Source organism: Silurus aristotelis (assembly GCF_946808225.1).
Source record: "Silurus aristotelis genome assembly, chromosome: 5".
NCBI classification, from domain to species: domain Eukaryota; kingdom Metazoa; phylum Chordata; class Actinopteri; order Siluriformes; family Siluridae; genus Silurus; species Silurus aristotelis.
The window spans coordinates 23,919,939-23,945,517 of record NC_139578.1 but is presented as its reverse complement, the minus strand read 5'-3'; the positions used below and the strand labels follow the sequence as shown (position 1 = coordinate 23,945,517).

At 37.9% G+C, this 25,579-nt stretch overlaps 2 protein-coding genes across 3 annotated transcripts; one reads left to right on the top strand and one right to left on the bottom strand.

Moving 5' to 3' along the window:
* Nucleotides 1–4,928: 4,928 nt before the first annotated feature.
* On the bottom strand, nucleotides 4,929–8,998 carry ccdc166 (coiled-coil domain containing 166). The gene is made up of 7 exons (XM_083541547.1): nucleotides 8,760–8,998; nucleotides 8,580–8,633; nucleotides 8,082–8,136; nucleotides 6,912–7,056; nucleotides 6,141–6,220; nucleotides 5,427–5,600; nucleotides 4,929–5,327 (listed from the first exon to the last, which is right to left on the bottom strand). The coding sequence occupies exons 1-7, from the start codon at nucleotides 8,858–8,860 to the stop codon at nucleotides 5,163–5,165; spliced, it is 774 nt and encodes a 257-aa protein (XP_083397673.1). The 5' UTR covers nucleotides 8,861–8,998; the 3' UTR covers nucleotides 4,929–5,162.
* Nucleotides 8,999–9,762: 764 nt separating this feature from the next.
* LOC310726148 (protein O-GlcNAcase) lies at nucleotides 9,763–25,257 on the top strand. Of its 2 annotated transcripts, none has more exons than XM_083541449.1 (17): nucleotides 9,763–10,191; nucleotides 11,826–11,877; nucleotides 15,120–15,217; nucleotides 15,335–15,465; nucleotides 15,746–15,917; nucleotides 16,311–16,409; nucleotides 16,727–16,996; nucleotides 17,515–17,601; nucleotides 18,168–18,568; nucleotides 19,869–20,043; nucleotides 20,171–20,227; nucleotides 20,297–20,382; nucleotides 20,495–20,599; nucleotides 21,005–21,096; nucleotides 21,235–21,430; nucleotides 21,533–21,689; nucleotides 22,268–25,257. In XM_083541449.1, the coding sequence occupies exons 1-17, from the start codon at nucleotides 10,152–10,154 to the stop codon at nucleotides 22,402–22,404; spliced, it is 2,355 nt and encodes a 784-aa protein (XP_083397575.1). In that variant the 5' UTR covers nucleotides 9,763–10,151; the 3' UTR covers nucleotides 22,405–25,257. The 2 variants fall into 2 exon arrangements, with proteins under 2 accessions (XP_083397575.1, XP_083397574.1); XM_083541448.1 differs by having other exon boundaries at nucleotides 9,782–10,191; nucleotides 21,005–21,138.
* Nucleotides 25,258–25,579: the final 322 nt, after the last annotated feature.

Sequence of the window (25,579 nt, the reverse complement as noted above, 5' to 3'; positions counted from 1 at the left end):
TCTTACATAACATTTCAGTGACAACTAAACTACTAATACAGTGGAACCCCGTTGTACGAGCATAATTCGTTCTTGAAAATTGCTCGTGTCCATTTGCTCGTATGTTCGAACTAATTTTCCCCATAGGAATGAATGTAAAAGTGATTTAATCCCCTCCGAGATCTCATCCGATCGCTTATTTCTGCACTTAAAAAGTATTTGTAACCTATTTTTAAAAACAAATACACCGCAAATTACCGTAATATAAACAGAATTTAACACTAACTCATGTGATAGTGGTTGATTGCGAGTGTGAGGCGCGCACCATGCTCGTAACCTTCTCGGTTTCCATGGTAATTTTATTTACTTTCGTTTTCACTGCACCATCACTGATTTTCTAGGGAGACGAGAATCTTCTTGGGAAGATTTCTAGTGAAATAAAAATATAAAACCCAAAAAAAAGGTACTGTGGGAGAGCGTATGAATATGGGAGACACTTTTATTTGTTTTTTTGTGTCGGTCTGCCTAGTGCCCCACGCAGCAATATGGCAAGCCAAAAGGGTCAGAATTACGCCTTAGATTAAACGCGTTAACATTAAACAGTATTGGCGCCGTAAAATACGCCGTTGTGATCACAAACGCTGTAAAAAGCGCGTGAAAATACGTAAATGACGCCGTATTTGACGCGTTTAGTATACAAGAAAAGCGCCGCTTTTTTCGCCGTTCATAGAGTCATGTGACGGCGTACAAAACGGCGTTTTGGTTGCACAGTGCGCGCGTCTTTTAGGGCGTTTTTCTTATAGTATTATGAGTCACCACCCATTGATTTCCACAGCCAGTAATAATGAACTGTTCTCATCCAATCAATGATGAACAGAACCAGACCGGACCAATTCAGCACAGATCATTTGTGATAATGTTTAAATGGCTTTACCTGGCCAGGTTTCCATTTCTATCCTTTAGTGTTTAAAATTTTTATTGGCGTTATTGTATTACAAGAAAAAACTAATCAATGCTTGTGTTCATTAAATAAAAACTTCAGCAAAGTTTCTGCAAAAATCTGAATCTTTGATTTTTTTATAACAGCACTGGTAAAAATTTTGTTGCAAGATCCAAATGTATTTGATTGTCATAAAGAATAAATCAGAAAACACCAGCATTCCAGTAGACCTCAACATTGACGTGCATTGCCTTAAATTAACTACAACCTCTTAACATATTTACATAGTAAAATAATGACTATTAAAGTCGTAGCTGCAAGCTTATTTGAATCTATACAAATGTAAAAAGGTGATTTCACCAAATTTCACCGAAAGAAAAAGGGGATGTTTTGGACACCGTTTTTTTGGGTGTCAAGAAATAAAAACCTGAAAGTGATACTGTATAATAGAACATACTGTAAACAAACTTGAAAGGTTCTCTCTATGTTTTGTACATTTAATGAAAGTCAACCATAACATGCAGCCATAAATTCTATTTTGGGATGAACTCGTCCTTTCTTATGATTCATTTAAAGATGTAAAAAAAGACAAAACATTGCAAAGGATGTATCTACACGTTACGTGAGTATGCTTTTTGTTTTATACAAGTAACATTTAATAAAGTATATGTTAAAAAAAAGTATTCATGAACTTCCTATTATTAAAATATTCGTTATAGGAAGATGTACTGTAATGTATTTTCTTTTTGCTCTTAATTCCTTATATTATAACAGCGTTCCTCTGTTGTGTTTTAGGTGGAGAATTGTCATTCATGGTGTTAAAGATGGCTACAGTCGGCCTATAGTCTTTCTCCATGCTTCAAACAACAACCGCAGCACCACTGTAATGAATTGCTTTTTGAATGCTGTGGCCAGGTATGGAGTGCCTTCTAGGGTCAGAACAGATCATGGAGGAGAAAACAATGATGTCTGTGTGATGATGAACATTTTCAGGGGCTCAGAGAGAGGCAGGAGCACTCATAACCAGCGTATTGAGAGGCTCTGGGGTGACATGGATTAACTAATGTTTATTATAATCTCTTCCACTTTCTGGAGAGTGAAAGTATAGTGGACATAGACAATGAAATGCATCTTTGGGCTCTTCATTATGTCTACTTGCCAAGGATCAACAGGGACTTAACTCCCTTCATCCGATAATGGAACAATCATGGGCTGAGAACTAAAAGACATGCAGATTTTTGTCCGAGGCTGCCTGGAACAACAAGGACAAAGAACCACAGTAATGCAAGAAATCTTTAGCAGAGGATCTGGGCCAGCAGCTGAAACTGTTTTTCAAGGACCATCTGAACAAGGAGAAACAACATCAAGAATGCAGGGGGCAGCAATGGTTGACTGGCCAGACAGAGTACTAGTAACACAAAATCACTACACTTTGGACAATGCAACCTTGAAGCAACTTGTTGCACAATTTAATCCACTTGGTGGTGCACAAGCAGAATTAGAATTAGACATCCTTTGCAATGTTTTGTCTTTTTTGACATCTTTAAATGAATCATAAAGGACAAGTTCATCCCAAAATAGAATTTATGGCTGCATGTTATGGTTGACTTTCATTAAATGTACAAAACATAGAGCGAACCTTTCAAGTTTGTTTACAGTATGTTCTATTATACAGTATCACTTTTAGGTTTTTATTTGTTGACACCAAAAAAACGGTGTCCAAAACATCCCATTTCTTTTTTCTCGGTGAAATCACCTTTTTACATTTGTATAGATCCAAAAAAGCTTGCAGCTATGACTTTAATAGTCATTATTTTACTATGTAAATATGTTAAGAGGTTGTAGTTAAGGCAATGCACGTCAAAGTTGAGGTCTTCTGGAATGCTGGTGAAATAAAAGTGCCCAGTTGCCACACCAAAATTGTTTTCTGATTTATTCTTTGACAATCAAATACATTTGGATCTTGCAACAAAATTTTTACCAAAGCTGTTATAAAAAATTCAAAGATTCAGATTTTTGCAGAAACTTTGCTCTAGTTTTTATTTAATGAACACAAGCATTGATTAGTTTTGTCTTGTAATACAATAATAAACTCATTTCTAATCTTATCCATCCTTGTCACTCCCAACGAAAACCTCAACATCTTCAGCTCTGCTACCTCCAGCTCCACCTCCTGTCTTTTACTCAATGCCACTGTCTCTAATCCATACAACATCGCAGGTCTCACCACAGACCTATAAACTTTCCCTTTCATTTTTGCAGATACCCTACTATCACACATCACTCCTGTCACTCTTCTCCACCCACTCCACCCTGCCTGCACTCTTTTCTTCACTTCTCTAACACACTCACCATTACTTTGCACTGTTGACCCCAGGTACCTGAATTCCTCCACCTTCTCCACCTCTTCTCCCTGCAACCGCACAACTCCACTGCCCTCCTTCTCATTCACACACATGCATTCTGTCTTACTCCTACTGAGTTTCATTCCCCTCTCTCCAGCGCATATCTCCACCTCTCCAGGCTCTTCTCAACCTGCTCCCTACTCTCACAACAAATCACAATATCATCCGCAAACATCATAGTCCAGGGAGACTCCTGTCTGACCTTGTCTGTCAACCTGTCCATCACCACTGCAAACAGGAAAGGGCTCAGGGCCGATCCTTGATGCAGTTCAACCTTCACCCTGAACCAGTCTGTTGTTCCTACTGCACACTTCACTGCCGTCACACTGTCCTCATACGTGTCCTGCACCACCCTCACATACTTCTCTGACACACCTGACTTCCTCATACAATACCACAACTCCTCTCTTGGCACCCTGTCGTACGCCTTCTCTAAATCCACAAATACATAATGCAATTCCTTCTGTCCTTCTCTATACTTCTCCATCAACATTTTCAAAGCAAATAAGGCATCTGTGGTGCTCTTCCTCGGCATGAAACCATACTGTTGCTTACAGATGGTCACCTCTTCTCTCAGCCTGGCTTCCACTACTCTTTCCCATAACTTCATGGTGTGACTGAGCAACTTAATTCCCCTGTAGTTACTGCAAGACTGCACATCTCCTTTATGCTTAAAGATCCGTACCAGCACACTACTTCTCCATTCCTCAGGCATCTTCTCACCTTCCAAAATCCTGTTAAACAATCTGGTCAAAAACTCCACTGCCATCTCTCCTAAACATCTCCACGCTTCTACCGGTATGTCATCTGGTCCAACCGACTTTCCACTCTTCATCCTCTTAATCGCTGCTCTCACTTCCTCCTTACTAATCCTATCTACATCCTGCTTCACCAATTCCACATCGTCCAACCTTCTCTCTCTCTGATTTTCCTCATTCATTAGCTGCTCAAAATACTCCCTCCACCTTCTCAACACACGTTCCTCACTAGTCAACACATTTCCCTCTTCATCTTTTACTGCTCTAACTTGCAGTACATCCTTCCCAGCTCGGTCAATCGGTACAAATCCTTTTCTCAAAATTTTAAACACTAAAGAATAGAAATGGAAACTTGGCCAGGTAAAGCCATTAAACATTATCACAAATGATCTGTGCTGAATTGGTCCGGTCTGGTTCTGTTCATCATTGATTGGATGAGACTCTACATGACTCTATGAACGGCGTAAAAAGCGCCGCTTTTCTTGTATACTAAACGCCGTCACGCACGCACACACACACGCACGCACGCACGCACACACACGCTCTCCTCCTTAAATGCACCCTCCAATCACTTGAAAAGAGAGAACAATCATTAGGTCACCTTAACTTTAGGTGAGGCAATCCCCTGCCTATCTGCTCCCGGACCCGCCCTCCATTCACTAACCGCCGCTCGGCCTCGCCCCCGCTGCCACAGTTACGTTTTTGCTGCACTGAACAGCAAGAGCGACAGAGTGATACGTCATCAACTAAGCGACTGATGTGACCCACCGCCGAAAACGGGGAACCAGCAGCATTGGTTTGCTCGTTCCTTCGAAATTTGCTTGTGAAACAGGTTAAAATTTTGCTCGTACTATAGGTTGCTCGTACAACGGGGTTTCACTGTACTAAAATAGTTTCCCATTACAAAATGACTTCAAATCTATTTTCCACATCAAAACCTATAAACACAGAATGATCAACATGTACAATGTTTCAGTTAGACAAATATAAAACAAATCAAAGCATGGTTTATTATTGGTATCCCAGGATGTGTTAGTTGGCATCAGCACCTGCTATGGAGGTGTGTATGTGCTGCAGCTCCTAAACATCTCTCTCCAGCAGCAGATCCCTGTGGTGTGTCTGCAGAAGCTGCTGGTGTCTGTGGAGTGATTGAGCTCTTTCAACAAGGTGCTGAAGTTCATCATGCAGATAATGGTTCTCCCAAGAAATATCTCTTATGTATGACAGTATATAGAAAGATGCTTCCTGTGTGTGGGGAACGACAATAATTCAGTGATGCATGTAATAAATATGGAAGATGCATGAATCGGTTTATTTGTTTACATGAGTAAGATCTACTCTCACCTTTTTAGCTTTGAGGTAAAGTTCAAACATCATATGTTTTGGAGGTTTGTATTGCTCATTCTCCGTGAGGCCTTTAGCTTTAAGAATCTGAAGAGTTTCAAAATGACGATGACATGTGGCTATCATCTCCTGCTCTAGCTCAGCTATACTATCCAGCTGCTGTTGCCGCAGACTCTATAACACAGACACACACACACACACACACACAAACATGCACACACATGAAAGCAAAATAAATAAATATATATATATATATATATATATATATATATATATATATATATATATATATATATATATATATATATATGTGAATTATACCCTTAAAATAGTAAAAAATTTAAGTATAATTTCACAAATAAAATGTGCATAAATTATTCATAAACTGTGTATCTGTGACCAGTAAAATATTAATAATAATAACAGTAATAAGAATAAGAATAAGAATGCTATTTGTTTGTTTAGATAGTTGTAATCATATTGTCATTGAGAGGGTTATTTGATTCTTATAATCAAATGTGTACTTCACTGACTTCTGATGACCTCTGGTCACAGAGTTAACTATATTACCCAAAAGCTAACTGTCCTTATACCCTTAAAGGTAACACACACACACACACACACACACACACACACACACACACACACACACACACACACACACACACACACACACACACACACACACACAGGAGAGAGTTTTTTTATGGCTACCTTAACATCCCCAATCTGAGCGATTTCTGGATTCAGCATTGACAGCTCAGTCTCCATCTTCCAGATCTCCTTCTTCAGGCCTTAAAAGACACACACACACAAACACAGCAAAAATAAAACATTCAGCAGAATTTTATTATTTTATAATATAAAACAAATATTAAATATATATAAACAAAAATTCTATTAAAAGGTTTGTCTCTAACATTTATAACACAGGCAGCAATGCTGATGACATACAGATGCATTTACTTGTCACATGTACTGTATATTACAGCACAATTCTTTCTTCACATTTGCCAGCACATGAGGAAATTGGGGTCAGAGCACAGGGTCAGTCATGATACAGTGCTCTTGGAGCAGAGGTAAAGGCCTTGCTCAAGGGCCCAACAGTGGCAGCCTTTGTGTTGCTGTGACTCAAATCCCTGGCCGTCGGTACAGTAAGTCAGAACCTTAAAAGTTGTGCTTCCACTTTCCTGAGAGGGAGGTGTTCTCATATAACATGATTGGCAGGCAAGAAAAATATACCTCTTTGGCTTCATTATTTGGATGTTGATGGTTCAAACAGTTCCACAGCAACATGGATATTTTGTATTTTATTTCAGCAAATGCCAGACTATGACCAAAACAATTTTTTACACATTATCCACAAACACACACACACACACACACACACACACACACACACACACACACACACACACACACACACACACACAAACACACACCCTTTCATGCACACAATGTATACACACAAAAATGCATACATACCGTTGAGCTGCTCATCATGTTTCTCCTGCATCGCCTCTCTCTGTTTACTAAACTCTTCGAGCTTCTGTTGTCTCTGATTTCTTAGAGCAAGAATCGCATTCTGGCGCTTCTGTGTCAGTCTCGACATGTATAAGATGTAATCTTCCTACCCATAAAAAAAAATAAAATAAATAAATAGATAAATATATTTTTCTTTGAAACAAATGAGGCAGAACTTTAAGCATAGTTATTGCATAGTACTCTATTAGAATTATTCAAGACAAAAAACATGTTACAAACCTGATTAATCTCTTTTTATGGAAGTTTTAATTGTACATTATACATTATAGATTTATAGATTTTATATTATAGAAAATGTAACACTGTACTAACACTAATTAGTGGAGTGTACTTTATTATTTATGTACAAAACTGGGATTTGCTTGATATGTGTCTATATTTGCTTTTTTTCTGTAAATATATATATGAAAAGGCATCGTCTGGTAGACAATAAACTGTATTTCGTTGATCTGTATCTGAATGCATGTATATATAATTCATGCATTATTTAAATGCTGAAGAAGTTAATGCTGTTAATGCTCGACAGATCAGGACTGTTCGGGCAGCAAAATAAGGACCAACACAATATTAGGCTGGTGGTCATTATGTTACACTGGTCGGTGTATATGGGCAGTTATGATATTTGTTGTCAGCTCTCTGCTGCCCTCTATTGCACAAACAGGAAATTGTGCATATACTCATTTTAAAATAGTTCAAATACACACGCCAGTCTTTACATCTTTATATAAAGATTTTTGAATTTTTTTTTTAATCACCACTTCTCATCGGGTGTTTCTGAATCATTTAAACTTTATGCACAAACTTGTGGGTCTCCCCACTACTATATAAAAGGTGCTTTTTTGATTTTGCTTTTAAAGTTTTTATTATTATGTAACACTTTAAAAAATTACTCATGAGATTCCTAACATTTTAATCAAAAATGTAAATCTTTTATCTACGAAATGAGAATTTGTTTACCTTTTCGTCCATGAAAATTGTCAGTTCAGAGCACAAAAAAATTTCACAATGTAACAAATTAATTATTCATACCCACAACGTGGCCATTTGCCCTAAGCCGTGTATCCTTTTTAGTATGTGTGTGTGTGTGTGTGTGCGTGCAAGCAAGCTTACACTCTCCTTGTGTATATGGTTGGTCTCATTTTCAAGAACCTCATTCTCTCTCCGTCTGGAGTTAAAACAAGTTAAGTTGCCAAAACCTCAAGAAGAATGATGTCATTTCTACTGTGTGTGTATGCAGTAAGGATTTAGTTATTTAATGTGTGTGTGTGTGTGTGTGTGTGTATGTGTGTGTGTGTGTGTGTGTGTGTGTGTGTGTGTGTGTGTATGTGTGTGTGTGTGTGTGTGTGTGTGTGTGTGTGTGTGTGCGTGCGTGCAGTAAGGATTTAGTTATTTAATGTCTGTGATATGTGTGTGTGTGTGTGTGTGTGTGTGTGTGTGTGTGTGTGTGTGTGTGTGTGTGTGTGTGTGTTGTGTGTGTGTGTGTGTGTGCATGCAGTAAGGATTTAGTTATTTAAGTCTGTGATATATGTGTGTGTGTGTGTGTGTGTGTGTGTGTGTGTGTGTGTGTGTGTGTGTGTGTGTGCGTGCGTGTGTGTGCAATAAGGATACAGTTGTTCTGCTCTCTTCCTGAGATGCCTGAGTACATCAGTGAGAGTATCATACCTAAGAATTAAAACACAAACCCATATGTTGTTAATGCTGTTACACACACACACACACACACACACACACACACACACACACACACACACACACACACGCGCGCGCGAGATGTCGCCTTCCCCTTACTCTTGGTGTAACTGCGCCTGTCTCTCTGCGTCCTGTTCGCTGACTTCTACCTTCTCCGGCTTTTTCGACTCTTTCCCTTTCTTGTTTTTTTTCGAAGCCATTTTGCACAAATAATTCAGAGATTACGACAAATGTATTTCTAACAGCACAGATTCACCGGACGTGGAGAAACCTGTGAAATTGTTGCTCACTTGTGGGGTGAGCGCGTCCTCGGATTAGCGCGCGACCCTGATAAGCAACTACTCCGTAACTAAGCAACGGGACAACAAATAATGACGGAACAATAGACTGATTATTTTTTTTTATTTATTATGTATTTTTTTTATAGATATTTATTCTTGCTCTGAAATACATTTTACCAAATCCATATATAAATATTAAAGTCGGGAGAAGAAAATATGCTTAATAAATCTCTCAATAAATGTATTTATCAATACACTTAATTATTTACTTCCTTACTATTGTTCGATCAAAATAATACTGAAAGTACCTATTTCCTAAATACAGGGACACTTCCGACATGATTTTTTCCACATTCCGTACAGCCAGTGTCTTTATCTTTATTTATTACTTTATTATTTTATTTTTATTTCATTACAGGTGATTGTAATTTTCATTCTGAAATATTGCTGTACAGAGCAGCAGAACTGACAATCAGCTAAAGGGAAGGGGGGGGGCGTTACCCTGTACCGGCTCTTTTAAAAAGATCCGAGTCATTTAAATTGATTCACTAGTGATTCAACAGGGCGGGAGAGGAAGTGATCTAGAGCAGCTCCAGAGCTAAACATTTCTACAGAATTCACTATATGATATATGTAAATAAATAAATTAACAGCTCTATGTAGCCTTTAGGATATTATTAATTAGGGAACCCCACGTTAATCTTTATAAAATGAGATATAAAAAATGGGGATAATACTACTATTAATTATTTATTAATAATAATAATAATAATAATAATAATAATAATAATAATAATAATAATAACAATAACAATAATAAGTATTATTGTTATTGTTAATATTAATAATAATAATATCGAAGGCGAATCGGTTCATTTTGTTCAACCTCGAGATTCATTAAAAAGAACGAATCATTTGCAAGCGACACATGAGGGCAGTCAGAGAAACAGACTGGAGCAGAGGCGGTGATCTTCTCTTCACTCTACAACAATCGGGAATGATTCACTAATGCCATCAAGATCTGCGCGATCAGAACCAGACTCCTGGGCATTGAGAGGTTCAACTGGGCTTCAGTGAAGTGAAGCATCCTTCGGCTGTGTATATACCTGGAAGGAGAGGGAGAGGATGAAGAGATGGAGACAGAATAAGAGCTGTAGTGTGTGCTGATCACACGAGCTTCCCCTTTTTATCTTCAGCCATAATCCCAGCCATGGAGGGGAAAGATGAGTTTCTCTGCGGGGTTGTTGAAGGTAAGAAGCTTCTTCTCCATCCTGTAAACCCGAGGTATGATACCCGATCTGACGGTGCGAGGATCATCACTTCTGCAGGACAGGGTAGTCGATTGGGTGATTTACCACTGAGACAAAAGAAATCTAGAAATATAATGGAGTGCTTTGTTTTTGGTCAGATTTTACTCTTCAATATATTAAATTGGGTTTACTTTCTAGAGTAGTAGAACAGCTGATTCATTTCATGCAGCTTCAGAGCATTATAAATAGCCACATTCAGCGAGAGTGAATAGAGGCTGTTCAGGCAGTAATACACACACACACACACACACACACACACACACACACACACACACACACACACACACACACACACATACACATACACACGTTTCTCTTACTATTATTCCAAGGACCTCCACTAAAATAATTATGTATACACAATGCTTTCCCAACACCTAAAGCTAACCTCAATCTCTGTAACCAGAAGGAAACATTTATATTACATATTTACATTACTAATTATCTAGAAGATATTTCCAACCGAAGTGATTTGCAATTTTAACAGGATGCCAAAAAGCAGTTAAGGGACTTTGGGTTCTTTTAATTTTGGGAATACATTTTTTAACTTTTTGCCTTGAAAAAGTTTTTGCACGTAAGGACCAGGTAAATGTCACCGCAAGGTCAAAGCTGCTAGATATGTTTTTGTTCCACACTAAGTTACGGAAACACACGCACGCACGCACACACACTCACATACACAGTTTAATTGGCTCAGCTTGTGTCTTGATGTCCATGTAATATTACTGGATGGTTTAATCTTCTTCTCAGCAGGGGAAATGTCAGTGTGGAAGTCTATCTTCTCTGTATATTGTCCCCCTTCAGTCCTGCAGCAGCACACGGCCTGCTTATGGCAAAAAATACATATATACTAACCCTGCAAGCTGTACACACACACACACACACACACACACACACACACACACACACACACACACACAACACATGCACACCAGGAGATGCTCGTAGTGACAATAATTGTGCACTTTCTTATTGCACATTGGTACTAAAAGTGAACACATACAGCAATATGCAAGCAGCAAGTTTGTCTTGAAATTTAACAGTAAATTTATTTAGCTTCACTATTATTATTGTTGTTGTTCTTTTCCCCATCCAGTTGACTGCAGGTGAAGACCATGATTGCTAGTAGTACTGCATTTCTCTGGATATATGCACAAAGACAATCGAACAGAAATGTCTTCCAATTTAAGACACAAGGAGTGTTTTTGAAAATACAGAATTGTTATTGTAGATTAGATTCAAATATTCAGACCAGTATTTATTTTACTGATTAATAATAGATATTCTGGGTTATAAGGGATAGACGGAGTAGAAACACAGACACTATAAATTAAATGCAGACAAAACAAATAATTAATACCTGTCGGAGATGGAAATATCTTATACACCCACATAAAAATAATGTGGTCCTAATTTTGCAATCCTCCTGCATGTGCATTCTGTGCATTTGAAGAAGGCAGTGTGTAAGATAAAGTTAATTAAGGACTGTAGGGTATTTTGCCTAATACAGTTAATGAGTGTGTAAATTAACTCATGTGTAACATGGGTCTAACGTGTTTCGGCCCCTCCTGCAGGTTTCTATGGGCGGCCCTGGTCCATGGAGCAAAGAAAAGTGCTGTTTCAGTGGTGAGTATTCTCAATGCCAGATATAGTTTAGGATGCATTGCAGATGAACAGTGTTCAGAACAATGTTCAGATCATCTGTATTCACAAGTCCCCTTTCTTGCATAAGCTGTGACTGAGTTGCACAGTTTGTTGGCAAATGGCCTTTGCAGTAGGAGCGGCTGGGCACTGACTGGTGCTGGCATGGCTCCACTAAGTTGCAGTTTCACAGGCCCCAGTGCCTTTACCATCATTCCTCAGAGAAATGAGTGACGCAGACTGGCTCCATTTTCCCTGGTCGAGGTGGGAATCGATAAAGTGATGATTACTGTGGTGATGTAAGGCGTTGGATGAGAGCGACTGGAGTGAAAGAGGGGAGAGATAGATAGATAGAGAGAGAAAGAGAGAGATGGAGGAAGTGAGAATTAATTTTATAGCTGAGAGAGAGAGAGAGAGAGAGAGAGAGAGAGAGAGAGCGAGAGAAACAAGTTAAATCAAGTGTGCAGGAGAAACATGTCTGTGTAAGTCTTTTTGTGTGTGGGCGAAAGGTAAAGTTTAATCTTATTAAAGAGGGGTTATTGCGTCTTTTTCTCTAACACTCACTCTCATTTTTTTTATTCTTTGTTATCCTTTCTTTTCAATGTTAAATAACTCCCTTTTGAAGCTGTCTAATTATATGAAAGTATTTCATAAAGAAAGTTTCTTTTTAAATCAAATGCAACCAGGTGCTGGTTTGTTACTTAACCAACCAACTGTATACCATATCTATTTTCAGATGAAATAGAAGAACATGATTTGTCTTGTAGCTCAGTTGTCAATACACACTGCAGTTTACCTTACTTTCACCAAATTTCATTCAAATTTCTTTTGAATCCGTTCCGAATTTCTTTGTGGCTTAGCATTATAATTATTAACATGTAAATGTAAACTCTATCTTCTCTTCTTCAGCACATAAACATTTCAAGCAGCTTTGCGATTAAGAAAAAATTTGTCCATGAATTGTTGCTGCTCTAATTTAGATTTCTACTTCATTTATCTGCATTTCTTCAAGTCTTTGAAGAAGTCTCTCTCACCAGTGTTACTGTTTAATTCTTTTCTCATTCAGTAACATTATGTGCTAGTAGTGGGCATAAATGTCTATTTGTAGTTTGTAAGAGAAGACCACAAATGAACAGGACACCATCTGGACAGGAAGAGAGAAAAAGTGACAACATTCTACCCACACAACAAAAACAGAGAAAGAGTTAGAAAGAGAGAAAGGGCATCGGTCCATGTTCAGTGTTGGGGAAAAAAAGAAAAATATTAAATGAGCAAGAGAAATTGAAGAAGAGATTGAAGTGGGCAGTTGGTGAGAAGACATACCCAGGTGAGAACAGAGAGTTCCTGCTGGTTTGAGATGGAGAGTGGTAGAACTGACAGGTGGGGAAAATCAAATGGGTTAGGGAGAGAGAGAGAGCGGTGGTAAGGTTTTATATATGCAGTAGCAAAGAGCTGCAGGCTTCACATATCTGGCACAAGGGCAACCCTCAGGAGGTGGGCTTTAATATTTTAGAGCAACTCCAGCTAAACTTCAATATATTTGGGCCATCTGCCTTTTTCTTATTATAGTAACACACACGCACACGCACAAATGCACAAACACACTTTCCATTACCAAGCTCTCACACATACAGCTGTTTTTTTCAAGGTGTATTCACACTTATTATACACCATGTCACATTTTTTGATTTCGCACATTATTCGTGATTTTATATCCATATATCTACTTGTTCTCTGAATGCTCACAAGGGTTTTCTCCAGGTGCTATGTTGTACTTAATTTATAAAAAAAAAAAAAAAAAAACATAAACCAGTTGTTGAATTGGCTAGTCTGAATCGCCTTGGGTGCAAGTGCTTTCATGCGAGTGTGTCTGGAATACCATTTAACGCACTCTGTGTTCCTGTGATAGACTCAGGATCCAGCATGAATCTGAATAAATTATTTTTATCCACAGGCAAAACTTTGTGTTTCAGATCTATTTGTCTATTGATTACTCACTCAGAGTCATATCCGTATCCAGAGTAACAGAAAATCTTTGAAAAAGACTCTCAGTGAATGCATTAAATATCGTTCCAGAGCTATAAATATGAAACCCAAACGTGTATTGAACTGTAAAGTATCTCCTTACCTGCACAAGATCAGCCTCAATGAAACAGCATGCATAGTTGGTCATGTGACCTATAAAATATAAAACCGATAAAATGAATGCAGATGCAAGTAATACAAAGAGTCAAAAGTAAAATCTTCACTACATACTTGCATACACTACAATACATGCAGTAATAAAGCATTAATGCTCTGGATGTTACAGCAGATGGACAAACTGTGATAATAATTCAGACTGCGCTGGTATTGATAATTAGGTAAAGTGTAGCATCTCTCCTGCTGCCTTACATGCTGTTTGTGCTAAATCCACTTATAGTCTTTAAAAGCACCATCTTATCGCAAACTCGTTTCAGTGGCTTCATCTGGGGAAGTTCTTAATAGAACCAGCATCAAGGAAGAGGTTTTTAATTTTAGGCTATCTTCTCCCTGCAGCATCAGTTGCAATTCTATTACAAACTATGCAAAATCTAATTCAAACTGTGAATAATTTTTTAAGTCTGGACATTTTTACATATTTTTGTCAGAATTGCTTTGAAGCCTAGACATTACAAGCATAATTCTATAAATATGTATTAAGCAGCTTAAGCTACATATTACGTACCCTTGTTAAAATGTTGTGTAAATCTGGTCCATGTGAAACTTTTTTTTTTAGAAATGACAATTAAGAAAGAGAAGCATTTAATCTAAGCGAATGCTTTAAAAAACATATAGCGGTCATACAAACGTAATTTTCAGAAGCAAAGGCAAACATCGCTATATTTTTACCAAACATTCTAAGATGCACTTTGACTAGTATAGTTACTAGCTATAATTACTGGCTTTGATACAACCTCTTCAAGTCACATTCTATAATTGTTCATACTCAGTGTCATTGTACTCTGAGTTTTCCCTCAGGGAGGCTTTGATTCTTGAGCATCCTCTGGCACTGCCACTAAGTCTCAGAGTTAGCTACTATAAATTCAATAAATAATAAACGCACAAATTATTCGGTATGTTACAGTCAATGCTAACAACTGGCCATAGTGTATAGATAATGCAACTATTTTGTTTTTTTCTGTTTTTGGCTTTATGAGCCATTAAAGACAGCATTTTCTTCGTCAATGTTTCTGTTAAACACACAGGATGCAAAGATGGGGTTTGAACACATATCTGTACGGCCCTAAAGATGACCTGAAGCACCGTTTGCTGTGGAGAGAGGTGTACTCAACAGAGGAGGAAGGTAGAAGGACTGCTTAACATGTGGCAATTATTTACTTGTATATTTAGTTTATTGCTGTCCATAAATGATTAAGCCTCTTTAATGTTTAAGTCTTACTCTTGTTTACTGTTTCTGTAGCCCAGCTGAAAGCATTGGTGCATGAAGCTGAGTCGAGAGGATTGAGATTTGTGTATGCTCTCTCTCCTGGTCAGGATATTGTCTTCTCCAGCTCCTCAGACCTCACACTTCTGAAGCGTAAACTTCGACAGGTATACGAATATGTGCATACACAAACACAGGTATATGTCTGCTTTTAAATCTATTTGCATGGAGCAATGAATGCAGGACAAGGGCAATTATTATTAGCTTCCACCTCCTTAACTGCACACACAACCACACTTCCACACACCCCCACATAGCCCTACTTTATCGCTCAGCTTACCAGTGGCCTATTGGGATTAAAATATCCCTTTTTTTTTTTTAGCTCATACGAAAGCCTGCTCTACTTTCCCTTGTTTTTTTTTTTGTTTTTTTTGTCCTCACTACTAGGTGGCAGAACTGGGCTGCCAGGCATTTGCCATTCTGTTTGATGACATCGACCACTCAATGTGTCAAGCCGATAGTGAGGCATTCTCCTCATTTGCTCATGCTCAGGTGTCTGTGACCAATGAGATCTTCCATTTCCTGGGGGAGCCAGCTGTCTTCCTGTTCTGCCCAACTGGTAGGCCAGTTCCCATGTTTGTTATCAGCAGGGAAACATGTACATTTGCTCTTTATTAATATGTACAGATAGGAATCATAAAGTAAAAATAGTAGTCATTTTGTAAACAACACTCAAGTTTACAGTACATGCTAATAATAGAAGCAATGGTGGTAAATCTTTGAGGTCTGACTTTGTCATTTGCTTTATGTCAATAGAGACAGAGATTGCAAGCATTGTACTGTAATGCAGATGATCACTGGTCTTTAGTGTTTGATAGAAAATCTAATTTATCTAGATAGAATTGCTCTCTCTCTCTCTCTCTCTCTCTCTCTCTCTCTCTCTCTCTCTCTCTCTCTCTCTCTCTCTCTCTCTCTCTTTCTCTCTCTCTCTCTCTCTCTCTCTCTCTCTCAGAGTACTGCAGCTCACTCTGCTCTCCCAGCGTGTCTAAGTCTCCATACTTGCTGACAGTGGGAGAAGATCTCCTGCCCCGCATTTCAGTCATCTGGACCGGTAAACATACTGACATATATGAAAACGCTTTATTTTATATTACATTTTAAGACAACAGTTAATTTCCAAGTGAAGAAAATGTCTCTACACTCTGTTTCTGTGACTGTGAATATGCACATAAAAGCATCTTAAAATTATACTATATATGCAAAAATATACCCTAACCCTAAATCTGTAACTTAGATTAATTAGTTTATAAATATATTGCTTTATATTGTATTCTATATTGTATTTGTTATAATGTGTCAGAATGAGTACAGATCAATTATTCCACCATCTTCTCTCATCAATACCCTTATATATCTTTCATTCAACAGGAAATAAGGTCATCTCTCGGGAGCTGAGCGCTGATTCGCTGATGGAGGTGCAGTCAGTGTTACAGCGCCCTCCGCTGGTGTGGGACAATCTTCACGCTAACGATTACGATTCACGCCGAGTCTTCCTAGGGCCATTTAAGGGCCGTCCTTCTGGCCTCCAAGCTCATCTCAGGGGTCTGCTGCTGAACCCTAACTGCGAATTTGAAGCAAACTACATTCCTCTACACACACTTGGGACATGGCACAAAGCAGGGAAAGAGAAGAGAGAAGGTAAGAGGAAAGGGAAAAGCAAATGGAAGAGTAAGAATGGAAAAATTACAGGAGGTTGGGTGATGATAGATTATGTGGGAAATTGAGAATTCAACTGCATGTAATACGTTCTGATGTGGTAAATGGGCCATGTCACCTAAATGAAGGATTGTGAGAAATTGTAAAAAAATGTCTGTGGTTGAGGAAGGTGGGACTAAGTGATCAGCCACATAATTTGATTATATTTTAAACATTTGTAAAGGCTCAAAGACATTCATACAGTCTATAACTTTGGTTTTAAGACACTGTTATTCTAATTAAATGGTGAATACATGTAAACTATATCAGTTCTGGTTTCAGAGACACTAGACCTCATTATGAATATATTTGAATGTGATTAAAATGCCCTGTATAGTACACTAATTATCTGTCTGCCATACCAAGGCAAAATAAAACCTCATTATGGGTATAATTTATAACACTCTTCTCTTACATTTATCGTTCCCTTCAGCATTTAATACTAAACCATTCCTGTGTAGGTAAAGGTCATCAGTACTCTCCGGAGCGAGCTCTTTCTTCTGCACTAAAAGACTGGATGACTGAGCTGCACCAACCTCTACAGCCTGGTACTTCACACTCGTACTTTTATACCATTCTGCAATTCTGCATAAATGCACAAAATGTCATTAATTCTTCCTATTGATTTATGCATAAATCTTACTAATAGAAATACCAAACAGCATTAATAAAACATTTATGCAATACTTATAATTTAATCGTAAATGTGATTTGCCATATGCCAAATTCTGCTCATTTAACATTTTTTACCACTTTACAGTTTGGCATATTTCAAAATGAATGAAAATACAGACATTATTTCTTGTTCCTCAGGCAAAAGAATGTTAAGTAGAACCTGCTTTAATAGGCAATTAAAGAAATATTCAAAATATAATTTCTCCTGCAAATGCGTACATATTTGAAATATGCGCAACGATATGTTATAGTTGCATTATGGCACTCTAAATCAGAATTCTATTTATTTGACCAATCCATCAATCATCTGATTTGTAATCTGTCAGTGTAAAACTTAAAGAGCTGATTTTCTCGGAACATATAAATTCAGCAGTGTGATTTAATTAGATACATGGGCATTTCTCATTTCTAAATTCTTTATGACATCTCTCCTCAATAGGACGGCAGAACAGGCCTACCGAACAGAAACCATCTGCTCTTTCCTCCAAACCTAAACCTCCTGAATGCTTAGACAATCTGCATGGAGCCCAGTCTAAATCTCCATCTGCTGCTGGGGCTCTGGTTTCTTCTTCCACCTCAGTGTTGAAGGTCTCGGCTGAGACTGAGAGTGAGGAGCGGGTTTCTGGAGGCCATGGCTGGGAGAAGGCTTCAGTAAAGAGTTTATGTTCTGGGAAATCTCCACTTACTGAGGCCCAAGTGCAACTGCTGGTGGGACTGTACTACTTACCACATGAGCATGGCCCATCTGCCCAGAACCTGCTGCAGGCACTTACCTGGCTTAAAAGCCACTGCCATTATGTCAGTGTCAACGGCAGCAGCAAGAAGATGCAACCACAGAAGGTCACTATGTGTGTGAAAGAATGGTCTATGTGTGTGGGTGTGTGTATTTGAAGTATAGACAAACTCTATATCAAAGAAATAGGTTTGGAGACTGATGTGTCTTTTGTACATTAAGTTTTGTTCAAAGTCATTATATCAAGACTAATTTTGCCATGTAAAATAATAGTGAAAATAACTGCTTTGGTGGCCCAGGTAGTGTATATGCTGCCTTGTTTGTATCTCACACAATATTCCTGCGATAATCTCAGTATGCCTAGCAACCCTGAAAAGCATAAAACAATTTCTGTAAACGATTATATGAATAAATAATTTAGTACTTGGAGAGACAGTACTATAAAAACACCATTAGATGACAGAAAAACACACACAAGTGCCTACACATTATCCAATTAGAAATCCTCACTCACTCACTCACTCACTCACTCACTCACTCACTCACTTGTTTACTCGCTCATTCAGTTACACGTTTTCAGACTTCAGTAATAGCTTTATACTGGTCTGTATAAATTGGAAACTGGAGCCTGTTCTGGATACACATGCAAAAGACCTTAATTCCAGCATTGCAGATTGAAAGGTTTTAAATAATCTTTTAATTATTGATCAAAATAATTCTTAGATAGATTATAAATGTTCCTATTAATAAAAATGGCTTGTAATTTTTTCAAAATTAGTAATAAATGATCTTATATATAGTATTTGTATCAGGCTAATAGCAAAAATAATAGATCATATAACGGAAACTGGATATCTGATTAGTATTAAATTTGGAAGGGAATTTATTTTACGACTGGAAATGTTTACATATAACGAGACAAGCCTGGATTCCTTTAGGATGGATATATATATATATATATATATATATATATATATATATATATATATATATATATATATATATATATATATACACATTTCTCTCTCTCTCTCTCTCTCTCTCTCTCTCTCTCTCTCTCTCTCTCTCTCTCTCTATATATATATATATATATATATATATATATATATATATATATATATATATATATATATATATATATAGGTTTTAAAGAAAACTATATTGGATTGGAATTACTATCAGCTGATACTGAACGTTTCAGTACCTGTATTGGTATAAGGAAAAGAAAAAGTGGTATAATGTAATTTACATAAACAAATACTCTCCTGTTCTCTACGCCCTTCCTTTAATATAGATTTTAATTTAATTTATTTTATATATTATTAAATATCAATAAAAAATATAGCATAATACAGTCTTTTAATTTCGTTCATTCTATAACTTCTATAATTTTTTTTGTTTTTTTAGATGGAGGAGTGGCGGGTGCGGGCAGGACGCTTTCTGGTTGCTTGCGACGAGATTGCAGTTCTGCATGGCAGTGTGGTAAACAGCGTGAACAGAGCTGTACTCTATGACCTTTACCCATATGTCTGGGACCTTAGAAACACACTGCTTGTTGCCAAGGCTTTCATCAGTTGGCTTGGTGAGAGAGAGTAGTGGAAATGAAAGGATTTTAGGAAAGAATCTTTATACGACAGTGCTACTTTATAAAAATTGTTTGAATCGTTTGTTATGTCTCTCGCCGTGTTTTCTTTTCTCCTCAACTTCAGAGGGTCGAGTGATAAGTGAAAGTTCTTCGCTGGGTTCCTGGAAAAACTGTTTTCATTGTGAGTATCTCTTTTAATTCTATGCCATATTGCACATGCCCGTGAGACTGAGTGGCTTCTTCTTAACAGGGTGTGGAGCCTCATCAGGGGCAGAGCTTCTTGGTGTGGAAGCAGAGCCTTGGGCATTTAAAGGAGGGCTGTCTGGGGAAGTGCAGGTACATATAACATTTAGTATTGTGCAAAGTGATACAGCATGAATGCAGCTGGATCATGGTTCATGCAGTATATAATTTCTCTTTTCCTCTCTCCATCTGGTGTGTGCTGAAGATGCTACTTCCTGTAGGCACCAGCAGTGAGCTGTTTAGCCACCCCCCTCCTCTCTTTCCCACCTCTCGTCTGTACAACATACGGCCCTTCCAGCACAAAGACAAGGTGAGATATATTGTGTAAACCCAAGGCCAGCTGATACCACAATGCTTTTCTTAGCGGTAAAAAAATGTTGTCCTAAATTTACACAACTGCACAGCTTAATAGCCTTCATTCATCACACTTTCAAAGCTTTAGTGTTTGAGTTCAGCATTGCACTTACAAAATTTAAATAAACAATAAAATATTTTTAGTAGTTATATTATTGTTGATATTATTTCAATAAAAAATGTTTTGCATAATACTAATGCATTTATACTAATTAAAAGACATTCATTCAAGTGCGAATGACTTTGTAGGTAATAAATAATAGATGACAGGGAAAATGTTCACAGGGAATGCCCTTTGCAATCCACATCTGCATTATAATTACTGTGTATGTCTGTATGCTCTTATCCTGTGCATTGTTAGGCGGAGCTGTACCGCATGGTTCGCCAGCTTTATCAAAAAACTAGAGGTGCTCAGGATGTGACTGTTCTTCACCCAGACTTCATCGGGGACAGGTTAAATAAATATGCAAACCTCGCAGAAGTAGCTTCACAGAGGTTTCTCTTTGTCTATACTGCCATAACAACATTACATTATCACTGGTACCTGTAGGAACTTCAAAGGCATATTCATGTTAATGTGTGTGTATGCAGGTGTTTAGGTGCATCTCTGGCTCTGTGCCCAGAGTACAGCTTTGTCCTAGAGGATGAGTTGGGTGTGTGTGGGTGTGTTGCTGGTATTCTGGATGTACGCTCATTTGTCAAGAGGTGCCAGGCCACCTGGCTGCCTGCTATAAGAGACAAATACCCCACACGTACATATGTTGCTAACGGACACACTGCCCAGAAGGTCTGTGTTTAACCCAGGAAAACCATCACTAAGAACTGTCACAAATACACAGTGTGATCACACAAATTTGAACAAAAGCATTTACTATTCTCATTTCCCCAGGAGGCACTTATGAGCTTGCTTGAAGAGCAGGATTACCCAGACTCCCTGCTGTACCACTTCCCATCTCAAATCAGGCTTGAAGCACTGCCTGAACTGGTGGACTGCAGTGTCAGCAGGAGCCTGCTCACGTCCCTGCTCACAGCACTCAAAGCTAACGGTACGAAACGGCTCTCAGCCGATTGTAAACCTTTTAGTTCTGTGTAGTTCCACATCAAATGAGCTGGCAAAATGATTGAGCTTGACATTCACATCATTTTATGACCACACAACAACAAGAGCATCTCCTATTACCCTAATGAGCTTTTGGTAATATGACGCTTGATCAGTCTAAGCAGGAATCAACCATTTTACAGGTAAACAACACAAAAAGTAGGAGCTTTGTGGTTAATTGTAATGGAAATAAAACTTCCTGTAAGTAGATACACACTCAAGCATGTAATTGTCATCTGGATCTTGCTATAGGAATTGGGTGGTGAAATGATATCGTTAACTCAAAAATACAACGTATTAAAATGTTACACACTTCCTACATCCCATACAAATCAGGTTAATGACTGAAATAAAGTGGGGAAACTCTCTCTCTCTCTCTCTCTCTCTCTCTCTCTCTCTCTCTCTCTCTCTCTCTCTCTCTCTCTCTCTCTCTCTCTCTCTCTCTCTCTCTCTCTCTCTCTCTCTCTCTCTCTCTCTCTCTCTCTCTCTCTCTCTCTCTCTCTCTCTCTCTCTCTCTCTCTGCAGGTTCCCAGGGTGTGTTTTGCGAGGTGCAGCCGACAGACCGGCTAAGACTGGAGTTCCTCACTAAGCTGGGCTTTCTGGAGATTGTGAGAGAAGAGGCATGCTCCACAGAGGGACTGATCCTAGGCAGGCTGCTTTAGAGCCTTAACCAGCTCACAAACAATCCCTGATGATATAATTTAACTGTTTTGGGCAAAGATACATGTTAAAAGCCCTGCAATTCAAGGACATTTTCGTTCTGATGCATCTTTCAACACGTCCTCCTCCACTTCCCTTTTGATGTTATATTTAGATATAATACACATTACCAATCAATTAGCATACTCTATTAGCTCAAGATCAGATTGTTAAATGACCCTTTGCAGCAGGGAGCAAAAATTACCCAACATGCACTGCAATCAAAGAGAGAGCAATAAAATATTACTTATTTATATACTTTTAATATGTTGAATTTTGCTTTCTCAATTTTAATTCTGTAAAAGACAGCAAATGGAATGTTATTATGGTATTCTGTTCACTGCATAGTAAATCTGCTCTCCACTACATGCTCAATCTGTCCTTCTGCAAGTAACTACTTGTATCATGTAGATGGTACAAACTTCCCTGTAAAGTGAATAAGTCGATGAGGACCTGTTGCAAGCTGTATTGGAATACAGGGCTGTTTTTGGGGGCTAAACATGCACTTTGTCCAAAACATGCTGTTGACTAACAGTCAACTGGCCACTGTGGCCTGGTTAGCATGAAGCTAACTACTCTACACTAGCCTTTACATTATAAGCACCATCAATGTTACGATTGGTGCATTCCTTAAAAGCGATGAATGCAATTTATTTGTGATTTATTAGCACCATTTAACATCTTTACCGGAGTTTGTTTAAAGCTTCATCATAGCACTTAGCAGGAGACTCCAAGATGTTTCAGACTAAACTAGTTATTAGAAATATGAAGTCCTTTACTGGCCCTTACTTCTTGGACTTCATAAAGTAAGGGAGGTGTGCAGTGGTCTGTATCATGTTTTACTCCTGGTAATCCATGTGTCCATATCCTATTTTCTAACAATGGGTAACATAATGGGTGAAAATATACTGTGTCCTGTGGTGTAGGCAGTCTAAAGTAGACATTGACCATCACTAGTCACACTAATGTTAACATTAATAGTATTTCAACAATATATCTCTTTAACTGTATCTGCATTCATGTCAGCAGAGTCTGTAAAAAATACAGCGAAATGTCTTCATTTATTAAGTTCTTTAAAACGCATCCTATTGAAAGTGTGCACTTAAACTGTGTTTTTTTGTTTGACCCTGTCCTGCCAGTGGAGTCCACTCCGAAACATATCAAGTAGATTTATATAGAAATGATTGTATTGTGCTAAGCAGTTACGGTGCTAATAAGAACATTTATTTCATTGCGATGCTAGCAGTTTTCTGCCACTCTCTATGTGCAATGGTGTTAAAAAGAAGAAAATATTTTCCCATCCGCATACATAAGTCATAACAGTCAGTTTTGTAGCTAGATTTTAAAAAAAAAAGAGCAAGCATTTCTTCTTTAAAGCACCACAGTGCAGTGCAGATAGATATTGTAGACAGTTACACAAAACTACTGCAGACACGACAAGTGCAATGGCCTTGTTGCAATACTAGCATGATAAATTAGCTGTCTGGAGCAGAGTGTACAGATGAGGAGGTGTGAGAGATGGACAGATTTAAGGAATAAAGCACTGTCTAAAGAGCACTAATAGTCAAATAGCATTGTGGTAATTTTAGAAAATGTTAGCCTGTAAAAACAGACCTACATGTCGATAAATGAAGTATAAAAAAATGGGGTAAAAAAGTATAAATCTTGGATGTCACTGAAGAGCACACAGATTAATATGCAAGTCAGAGTGAATTTTCTTAAAACAGAAACTTATAAATAGGTTTACAATCAATAGCATACAGGAACACACTAGAAAAAGCATGTGTAGACACTGTATATGGCCTTGACTACACCACAGACAGGGTATACTCCCTCCTTACTGTGTGGAGAATGTTGGTGCACAGAGCTGATGTGTAGTCTGGTCTGCACACCTGCCTTTAGATTTTTAACGAGTAACTACCATTGATCACCATATCATCATTGATCCAGCTTGATTTTATTTAGCTTGTTTCTTTTGTTTGTGTTCTTCACTAAACTGGCACTCTTTACATCTTTACATGTCTTATAGCTTTAGTAATAATGCTCTGTAACTGAGTGAGTGCAAGCCTCTGTTAGGAACAAAGTGACTAGGCTACTGTACAGGTGGTTTGAATGACAGCACTATTCTCACTGTCATTCACTGTATATGTGCGCGCACACACACACACACACACACACAAACATTTGATTAGCATTTAATTCTTATTCTGAAAACAGGTAGATGCCCTGCTTTTTTCACACACACACACACACACACATACATTGGCTTGCACAATATGAACAGTCTTGGCCTTCTTTCCTACAGAAATTAGCATGAAAAATTGCTGAATGACATTATAGAGGGCCCCCCCCCCCCCCACACACACACACACACACACATGCACACACTGAAACACACACATCAGTGTATAAATATCTCTGTGAAAGAGAATTTTTATCACCTTCAACCACCTTAACTGCATGCAGGGATACACACTCACCAATCCATTCAATTACAACTCCTTATGGATATAGGATGGCAGAAGTACATATTATTTTGTTAGATATTTGCCATTATCATTACAACTCATTCAAGGCTCATTATTTGCATGTTTGTATTTTTAGAATTGTGTTTCTGCTAACGTTTGCACTATTTTGGCTGGTTGAAATATGGGTTTGTTTAATAAAAAAAATAAATACAATAAAATGCCCATAGCTTGGGCTACTAATGATAATTGATGTAGAATATTTTATGTTGGATGTTTTTAAGACTATGTTACATTTTTTGTACTGGAATGAAGTCTGTTTACAGCCCCATTAAAAGCTTTTTGATTTGACTCAAGCTCATGGTTTTAACTTTCATATAGTGTTGATTCATGTATCAAACTAAGAATCAGTTTAATTAATCTACTCTTGGAGGAAAGGAAATTGGAGAAAATGGAAAAAAAAAAAGGCCAACATTAACTATTCAAATAAATACACTATTATGTGATCTACATTTAAAAATTTTTTAAATAAATGTTAGGGGTATTCACTAGAGCTGCAACAACTAATTGATAATAATCGATAATGAAGTTCGTTGTCAACTAATGCTGTTATTGATTAGTTGCTGAAATTACGGGTTTAGCAGGACTAAGAGAACAGAGTCGCCTGCGAAAT